At 50.0% G+C, this 9847-nt stretch overlaps 2 protein-coding genes across 4 annotated transcripts in view; both read right to left on the bottom strand.

The window, feature by feature from the left end:
• Positions 1-1203: 1203 nt before the first annotated feature.
• Positions 1204-4568, bottom strand: LOC132005861 (sialic acid-binding Ig-like lectin 14). The gene is made up of 5 exons (XM_059383371.1): positions 4076-4568; positions 3614-3892; positions 3377-3424; positions 1770-1896; positions 1204-1656 (listed from the first exon to the last, which is right to left on the bottom strand). Exons 1-5 carry the CDS (start codon positions 4566-4568, stop codon positions 1614-1616), a joined length of 990 nt encoding a protein of 329 aa, XP_059239354.1. The 3' UTR covers positions 1204-1613.
• Positions 4569-7535: 2967 nt separating this feature from the next.
• The window catches only part of LOC132005335 (sialic acid-binding Ig-like lectin 6), an 8113-nt gene continuing 5801 nt past the window's right edge, over positions 7536-9847 (bottom strand). For 2 of the 3 annotated variants that reach the window (XM_059382327.1, XM_059382328.1), the window contains one exon: positions 7536-9137. In XM_059382327.1, the coding sequence (XP_059238310.1) occupies positions 8958-9137 (180 nt within the window). In that variant the 3' untranslated portion in view covers positions 7536-8957. The remainder of the gene's footprint in view (positions 9138-9847) is intronic. The other variant, XM_059382329.1, reaches the window with a different exon arrangement.

Raw genomic sequence — 9847 nt, 5'->3', positions numbered from 1 at the left:
GAGCACACACGTGTGTGTGTGAGAGAGCGAGGGTGGGGGTGGGGTGGAGAGGGAAAGAGAATTTCAAGTGGACTTTATGCTGAGGGCAGAGCCCAACTCAGGGTTGGAACTCATGACCTTGAGACCATGATCTGAGCCAACATCAAGAGTTGGACACTGAACAACTGAGTCAACCAGGCATCCCCAGGAAATGTAACTTTTTTTTTAATGTTTGTATTTATTTATTTGACAGAGAAAGAGCACAAGCAAGGGGAGTAGCAGGCAGAAGGAGAAGAAAGCTTCCCACCGAGCAGGGAGCCTAATGCGGGACTTGATCCCAGGACCCTGGGATCATGACCTGAGCCAAGAGCACATGCTTAACTGACTGAGCCACCCAGGCACCCCAGGAAACATAACTTTTAAAGAAAAAAATATATTATCTGAGATGAGAGTTCCACTGAATGGGATCGACAGCAGATAGAACGTTGTAGAAGAATGATCAGCGAAGTTGAAGATGTAGCAGTAGATCCTGTTCAAACAGCAAATATAGAGGGGAAAAAAGGATGGAAAATGGAAAACACATGTTCAGGGCCCTGTGAGATAGCATCAGGCCACATTACATATATAAAAGGAGAGACCCAGAGATAATGAGAGAGGAAGAATAGGGAAAAAATACTGAAATAAATATTAGCTTCAATTTTTATCAAATTTTTCCAAATTTGATTATAATAGTAAATCCACAGAACCAAGGTACTCAACAAATTCCAAACAGGATAATATCTTTCTCTCTCATGTTCTCCCTCTCCCTTCCTTCTCAACACACACACACACACACACACACACACACCCCAAGGCATATATTAACAAAATAATTTAAACCCAGGGGAAAAGAGAAAATATTAAAACTGGCCAGAGAAAAAGACAAAACTACAAAGAAAGAAAGAAAGGTAAAAACTACAGAATTATCACAAGAAACTATGAAAGACAAAAGAATTTGAAGTACCAAAAGGGAAGAAAATGTGATCCTAAGTTCTTTATCCCATAAAAAAATACCTTTCCAAGCTAAATTAAACAGAAACTTTTCCAGACAAATAACAGTTGAGAGAATTCAGCACCAGCATACCCACGCCACAAGAAAGATAGGACAAGGTATTCCAGCAAAATGAAACTGATGCTACAGGGAAAATGTATATAAAGGAATAAAGAGACATCAAAGGGTTAATATGTGGATAAATATGAAATAGTTTATTTTTCTAATTTTGAAAAAATCTCTTTAAAATTCTTTGTTTTAAAAAATGATATATTTTGAGATTTATAGCACTGTATTGTGGGGTTGAATTTTGGGCTTATCCAAGATAAACACACAGAAGCAACATATTACACAGGGTATGCCTAATTCAAATTAATTATAACAAAAATCCATCTGTGCCCTCCTCACCATAGATGCAGAACCAGCAGGAAGACTTAGTGGCCAGAGGTAGAGAGACCTGATTCCCTGGAGAGGAGGCAGGGTCCAGTCCCCCAGGACCCCCTTGCTCCACAGAGCTGTATGGGAGCCAAGTCTCTGGGGTGAGCATCTGTAGTTTGACAGATCCTCATCCGCTGGTCAGCAGCACCACCGTGAGGAAGAGGGCTCAGTTACAACTTGCAGCCTTACTCTCTTTGGAGCCTTTGAACCTGTTGGGGGAAACACAGTTCTGAAATAAGGGGCCAGTTCTGTGGAGGGCTTGCTTTGGAGAGGACAAGAAGAGTGAAGCCACCCAAGGTGTCCCAGAATCTGGGCTTTTCACCTGGTGTAGTAGATCCAGGTGAGGCCATAGGTCAAAAGGAAGCCAGCGCCCATGAGGGCCCCTCTGAGTAGGGTGAGGATTAGAGGCCAGGTGCCCCCAGAGATTTGGGGACAAGAACAGGAGATACCTGGGGGAAGAAGACCGAGAGGTGGAGGAGAGTGAGGTTCCTTAAGTCCATACCTTAGTCTCGTTCACCTCAGAATTCAGGTGTCCCACGTATACTCATCCTGCACAGCTAGGTTCGGGCAAACGTGGTAGGAGCTCCACAAGTATTAAACCTGGCCGAGGAATTCTCCTCCATCACCCAAGACCAGCTGGGGCAGCACTAGGACCCTGGGATTTGTGGGGAGAGGGGCTCAGAGTCAGGCTTCTCCAGCACCAGCTCAGCCTGGCAGGGAAGCTGCTACCAGTGTCACAGACCAGGCGCAGTGACCTGCCCTCCTGAACTTGAAGAGAGGTGGTTCTGACTAGGGTCTCTGGGACTATGGGACAGAGAAAGCCAGAAGGGCAGGACTGAGAGCCCCTTCTCTTCCTCTGCCCTTCCACAGACACAGGCGTGGAAAATAGAGTCTCTCAAACAAGTGTTACAAGCACAGACAAGTAAGAGTGAAGGGCCATCTGGTGAGGTGGAGAAAAGGAGAAGCACCCGATGACCCCAGGACAGGTGGATGGACCTCTGAGCAAGAGCTGGCATGTCTAGACCTGGCAGAGGACGTCCCAAGAAGTGGGCTTTGATGTGTGAGGCTGAGGAGGGGCGTGGACACATATAGGGTCTGACCACTTTCAGGGAGAGACGTGGAGGCTCACACACAGGTGATGCTCCCAACCTTTCCTCTGAGGGCCGCAGGAACCACGGGAGGGTCTGAGCAGAAGAGGAACAGGGCCAGATCTAGGGTGCACAGAGAGACACCTGCGGGCTGAATTGTGCTGGGCTGGAGGGGTGGGGTGTTGCACAGAGAATGGCCGGTGGGAGAGGAGGGTGGTCCCAATGCAGGGGAGAGGAGGCGGAGGCCTGAGTGGGGGCTGCTGCCATGCAGATGGAGGAAGAGAGCCATTTGAGATATTTTCGAAACTCGCTGAGTCATGGGGAGTGCTGGTTGAGGCAAAGAAATGTCTCAAGTGACTTCCAGGATGTTGACTCAGGTGGCTCAGGTGGGAGGGGTCCCCCAGGAAAGCTGAAGGGACTCGGGAGGATCTGGACTGGACAGAGACAGACAGAGGGTCTTCTGGGCAGTTGGGGACTAGAGGCACCAGGGCCCGGGCTTACTCATGGGGTCGTGCAGAAAGCAGCCAGAGGCCCAGTGTCCAGCAACAGGAACCTGTATCTAAGGCTCCTGGTGGGACAGTGAGATGTCATGCCACAGGAGAAGCAGAGAATCAGAAAAAGGGCATGATAGGAGAGTGAGGGGAGAGAGGAGGCAGCCATAATGACAGCGAATGGTCAACTAGGATTCCCAGGGACTCAAGAGTCCCTCCAGGGGAAGGGGGAGGGGCAGATTGGGTCCAGGGAGGGGATAAAGAGCGATGGGGCTTCATTCTGGCAGAACCTCACAACATTCCCTTATTTGACCTCTGAGACGTCCGTGGTGCCCCGGGCCCTCTCCCACCTGTGCTGTTTCTCCTGAAGGTGTGGACGGTCAGGTTTTGTGGAGCATCTGGAGCAGAAACAGATACGTGTCCACTTGCAGTGTGATGAGGCGGCCATGAGCAAGGGGGTGGGGCCCGAGAGTTCTCTCCCTCTTGACCCTGTGCCTCTAAGAATTCTCCCCAAGTATTTCACCCAACCCCTGTCCCCCCAACACCCCCAGCCCTCAGAGACCCTGGCACCCTGGTCTGGCACTCACAGGACACGTTGAGCTGGACAGTCCTCTCCGTGCTCACACCAGCTCCAGGGAAGGTCACTCGACAGGTGAGGTTGGTGCCGTGGTCCTGGGGCCTCGGGGTGAGGGTGAGTACAGGGGAGTGGGGAGCCTTGGAGCCCCAAGAGGGAAGGGCGACTCCGATCCAGGAGAAGGTGGGGGGTGTCCCCCTCTCACAGGCCCATGGCACGCTACAGGTAATGTTCTTGGGCTGGCCAGATTCTAGGGGCCCCTGGATGTGGATGTCAGGTGTCTGTGTCAGAGCTGAGGAGGAGAGAGAGATTCTGGAGTGGGACCCTGAGTGTGGCCCTAGAAGCAGCCTCCACCCCAGGCCAGCTGTCTCCTCTCCAGCCAGGATGGAGATCAGGGGGTCCTTCCCAGCCCTGCCCCAGGAGCCCTCGAGATCCATGCATGGGAATGTGTCCTCTCTTGAAGCCCATTCCTTACCCGTCACAAACACGGAGAGCTGATTCTGCAGGTAATTATATCTCACCGAAGACCCTCTCTCCACCCTAAAGAAGTATGTCCCCGAGTCCCTTCTCTGTGCATCTCTGATGTCCAGGGAGCAGTCGTAGGCCCGAGGATCCCCGAGGAGGCGGAATCGGCCCTGGGTCTCCTCCTGCACTTTACGACCTGGGTTGTTTGTGGCCACCGGAGCATGCTGGTATACACTGGCCCCTTCCTGGAACCAGTAGCCAAAAGCTGGGAAAGACTCAGTCCAGAACATTTTGGAGTGGGAGAAGTGGCAGGGCACGGAGACACACAGGCCCTCCTGCACCTTCACCGTCTCCTGCACCTGCAGCTGGAAGTCCAAGCCCTGAGCCAGGGACCCTGTGGAGAATGGAGGGTCAGCAGCAGCCCCCCGCCCACCTCGCCCCCTCCCCTCAGCCCACTCATCTGTCCACAGCAGGGGTAGAAGCAGCAGCAACAGCAGCAGCATCTGTGAGATGGAGGGTGTGTGGGCCTCCTGTGGGTGAGGGAGAAGAGGAAGACAGTGGGAGGGAGGCTGAGGGGGACCCACGGGAAGCTGGGGAGGAGCACAGAAGAGGAACTACAGCTCCAGAGCTCTCCCCACTCTCTACGCAGAGCCGGCCACACCCTTGGCTGGACATCAGGGAGACCCACTCGGGAAGGAGAGAGCAGGAGCAGGAGCAGACCCATGTCCTGCCCCTCATCTCGGCACTTCCCTCTGGCACCAGAGCCTGGAGCAGGACCTCTGAGACACGTGAGGCCTGGGACACAGTGAGTCTCCTGAGGTCTCTTCCACCTGAGGGGCTTGTCTGAGCAGCACCATCTACACTAGGGAGCTAGTCAACTCCTGGCTAGACCTGGAGGGTCACATCCTCATCTAGGCCCTTGGGTGTTCTGTCCTGCAGGGTAGAGGACTCTTTAGGTCTGTGTGAGCCTCTGGGGCAGAAGAAGAGACGGGATCCTGGGTGAAGAGAAGACAGCGGCCATTCATAAATTCATTCATTCATTCTCCATGAGCTTAGTGAACATCTGTGTTGGTGGAATGGAGACGAGACAGCTGGACCTGGCCTGGTCCATCCTGTGATGAGGTCCCCACCCAGGGAGCCACTTCCTCCCCAGACACACGATGCTGCCCCGCAGGGCTTAGAGCTACAGGCACCTGTGACTGTCACATGTCCTGGATATTTTCTAAAAATATGAGTATGGGATTATTTTTGACATGAGTAAAACAAGTAGTAAACAAGAACAACTCTTTTTAAGCTGCAAAACTTGAACTCTACCCATTACTTTTTTTTTTTCTTATTTGGCAGACAGAGATCACAAGTAGGCAGAGGGGCAGGCAGAGAGAGAGGAGGAAGCAGGCTCCCCACTGAGCAGAGAGCCCGATGCGGGGCTTGATCCCAGGACCCTGGGATCATGACCTGAGCCGAAGGCAGAGGCTTAACCCACTGAGCCACCCAGGCGCCCCAAACTCTACCTATTAAAGAACAACTTCCCATTTCCCCTCCTCCTGGCCCCTGAAACCACCATTGCACTTTCTGTCTCCAGGAATTTGACTCCTTTTGAGAACTCACATAAGTGGAGTTATCCAGCACCCATCTTCTTTGTGATCCATTTATTTAACTTACCGTAAAATCCTCAAGGTTCATCCATGTGGCAGCATATGACAGAATTTCTGTCCTTTTTAAGGCTGAATAATTTTCCATGATAGGGGCGCCTGGGTGGCTCAGTGGGTTAAGCCCCTGCCTTCCTCTCAGGTCATGAGCCCAGGGTCCTGGGATCGAGCCCCCGCATTGGGCTCCCTGCTCAGCGGGGCATCTGCTTCTCTGTCTCCCTCTGCTCCTCCCCCTGCTTGTGCTCTTTCTCTCTCTGCCAAATAGTGAAATTTTAAAAAATCTTTCAAAAAAAATATTCCACGGTAGGTTAGGCCACATTTTTTATCTGCTCAGCTGTTGAGGGATCCTTGGGTTGCTTTTACCTTTTGGCTCTGGTGCCTAACGCTGCTATGAACATGGGTGTGCAAATATCTCTCGGGCCCCTGCTCTCAGTTCTTTTGGATATGCACCTGGACGTGGCATTGCTGGATCATATGGTGATTCTATTACTCATTTCTTGAGGAAAGGTCATACTCCTTTATAACTTTATCTATTATCACGTCACATTAGCTATGCATTTTAACGTCTCCACTCTGGACCCCTCTTCTGATTCTGGACATTTGTACTCCTGCTCTCTCACGGACATCCCCGTTGGAGGTCAAGGGGTTTCTCCAAATTAACCTTTCAAAACCTGGCTCTCTCGAGTCCTGCCTGGAACAGGACTCTGTCCTTCCAGCTGCTCAGGGGGAGACCTGGGCATCGTCCTGCTCCTCTCTTCCTCCCATCCCCCACATCCATTAGAGCATGCTGTTGGCCTGACCTTTGGAATATATCCAGAATATATCCTCCCCCACCTACAGTGCATCCCTGGTCCAGTGCACCACCACCTCTTGGACCCCCCTGGACCAACGCTGGGACCCACCCCCGCCCCGTACCGCCAATGTCGTGCCTCTCTTTTTTGTTATCCTGGCCCCAGTCTGTCTGATTCTGAACAGAGTAGTCATGGGGATCCTGCTAAAATGAGGGCCTCAGCATACATCTTCTCTCTGCAAAGGCTCCCAGAATCTTGCAGTGGGCTGCAGCGGCCTTCCTTGGGGGTTTGTGCCATCTCCCGGGCTCCCTGACCTTTGTACTCCTGTGCTTTCGGCCTCAGAGCTGCCGTACTCACAGCCCACTCTTCCCATCTTCCTGGAATTCCTTCCTCTTAGGCAAGCAAAGAGTCTGCTTCTTCCCTCCCTTGGAGCCTTTGCTCCACTCTCACCTCCCCAGCCTCTCCGCTCCCGAAACCTAGCCCAAGGCACCGAAGAGCTTTTCCTCCAGGTCTGTATCAATCCGTGACATGCTCTCATTTTATTTTTTACTTTTTTTGTATTCTTGTTTCCATAACGACAGCACTTTGACCACAGAAGTGCTTGCTGTCCCCTTGAGTTTCTTGTGATAAAATATTCGTAAAAATAAAACTTGCAAATTTTTGATACTGTAGAGGGTGCAATTCGGGGACAGCGAGTACACTCACAGTGTGGTGTAACGATCACCGCTGCCTCTTTCCAAAACATTTTCATCATCCCCAACAGAAAGTCCACACAGTTACCCAACAACCCCTCCCCACCTCCATCCCTGAGCTCCTTGCAACTCCCATTCTACTTTCTGTTTCCATGAGTTTGCCTGTTTTGAGTAGCTTAGAGAAGCAGAATCAAACAACAATTGTCCTTTAGTGTCTGGCTTTTTCCTTTGGCATATTGTTTTCAAGGGTCATCCCTGTTGTGGCTGCACAACATTCCATTGTGTGTCTACACCACATTGACTCATCCATTCTTTTGTTTTTAAATCATCTTTTATTATTATATTTTGATTTTGTATTCATTTGAGAGAGAGAGAGCTAGAGAGAGAGGACAAGCAGGGGTAGTGGCAGGCGGAGGGAGAAGCAGATATCCCGTTGAGGGCGGAGCCTGACTTGGGGCTCAATCCCAGGACCCTGAGATCATGACCTGAGCCAAAGGCAGAAGCTTAACCAATGGAGTCACACAGGTGTCCCAAAACTCTTTTGCTTCTTGCTTTATGATCTAGATGATTCTTTTTTCTTTTTTCTTTTCTTTTTGACACAGAGAGAGAGATCACAAGTAGGCAGAGAGGCAGGCAGAGAGAGAGGGGAAACAGGCTCCCTGCTGAGCAGAGAGCCCCATCTGGGGCTCGATCCCAGGATCCTAAGATCATGACCCAAGCCGAAGGCAGAGGCCCAACGCACTGAGCCACCCAGGTGCCCCCTGATCTGAGTAACTCTTTTTTCTTTTATTTTTTTATTTTATTTTTTTTTTTAAGATTTTATTTATTTGTCAGAGAGAGAGGGAGAGAGAGCGAGTACAGGCGGACAGAATGGCAGGCAGAGGCAGAGGGAGAAGCAGGCTCCCTGCCGAGCAAGGAGCCTGATGCGGGACTCGATCCCAGGACGCTGGGATCATGACCTGAGCCGAAGGCAGCTGCTTAACCAACTGAGCCACCCAGGCGTCCCCCTTTTTTCTATTTCTTGCATTTATTGCAGTGGAAAGGATCTATGAAATACTGTTTAACAGAAGTGGTAAGGGCAGCCATCCTTCTTGTGTTTGATTCTGGTGGGAAAGTTCTGTGACCTCTGGGACTGGCCCCTCCAGGCCTTCAGAGAAATCGTTAGCAGAAACTTTCTGTTAAAGCATCTAAGAGAAGTCCTGACACACGCATGTGTGCAGAGTTCACAAAAAGCTTTGTGTCAGGACTTAATGACTCATCGATCTTCCGTGATCATCTTGCTAGATGAGGATGACTTCGCTGCTTTGTAGAACAGTAAAGTGAGTCATAAAGTGTGTCCGTGGCGTAGATGGATTGGAATCAGTCTTTTGGACACAAGTCCTAGGATCTTCCACACGTACTAGGAGATTCAAACCATTGCCAAGAAGCCCATTAATTTTAAAATAGTCAAGGCTGAGTGTGATGGGCTGAAAAATTATAAGACTAATATATTGAAGTCCTAAACCCCAGTACTATAGTACTGAGACTGTAGGAGATGGGGTCTTGACAGAGGAAATTCCAGTTAAAATGAGGTCACTATGGTGGGCCTTAATCCAGTACATCTGGGATCCTCAGAAGAAACTTGGGACACAGACTCACACAGAGGGAAGACCAGGTGAGGACAGAGAAAGAAGACGGCCAACTACAAGCCAAGGAGAGATGCCTCTGCTGACACGTCGATCTCAGCTTCCAGCCTCCAGAACTATGAGAAAAACAGTTCCTCACTTGTGTGTCTTGATCTCTGAGTACTCGGTGTGGATGTCTTTCCGTTCCTGATACTTCGGCTTGGGAAATCTGAGGAGAGCATAGTGGAGCTCCTGTTCCTCTTCTGAAATGGGTCTGGCCTCAGCAGGAGGTGGGGGAGCTGCAGGGATGTCCGTCGACGACTGGTACTGATACGCCTGAGTGGAAGCAAGAGATACTCAGAGCCGGTTAGTAGGGTCTGAGGTAAAGCAGCCAAGGACCAGAAGGGAATTGGCCCTGATGGGACTTTTATCACTTACCCATTCATTTATTTTTAAATGTTTAATAATTAAGATTGGCCAGCCCTTAATTAGTGTTTATATCAATTATGTTACATTCTTTAAAAAAAAAAGTCTGAGAGAGGGTATTATTTATGTATTCATCACACAAATAATAAAACTAAGGCTAAGAGAAATGATACACATTGCCCTAAGGACATACATCTATTTAGGGGTGCTTGGAAGGTTCAGTCAGTTAAGTCTCTGACTGTTGATATCAGCTCAACTCTTGATCTCAGGGTAGTGAGTTTAAGCCCCAGGTTGGGCTCCATTCTGGGTGTGGAACATACTTTAAAAAAAAAAAAAGACACACGTCTGTTTAAATGCACCATTGAGCCAACTCAAAATCAGTTCTAACTATAGTACCATCCTTTGTCTGGACAGTGTACAAGCTGTTGTGTGGAGTGACGAACAACACAACAACACAAGTACAGTTCCTGAGATCAGATGGCTTATGATTCTAGGAAAGGCAGTCACTAAACAAATAGAAAACAAATACATTCAGGGGCGCCTGGGTGGCTCAGTGGGTTAAGCCACTGCCTTCGGCTCAGGTCATGATCTCAGGGTCCTGGGATCGAGCCCCACATCGG

Source organism: Mustela nigripes, chromosome 17 (assembly GCF_022355385.1).
Source record: "Mustela nigripes isolate SB6536 chromosome 17, MUSNIG.SB6536, whole genome shotgun sequence".
Classification (NCBI taxonomy): domain Eukaryota; kingdom Metazoa; phylum Chordata; class Mammalia; order Carnivora; family Mustelidae; genus Mustela; species Mustela nigripes.
This window is presented reverse-complemented; position numbering and strand designations above follow the sequence as displayed.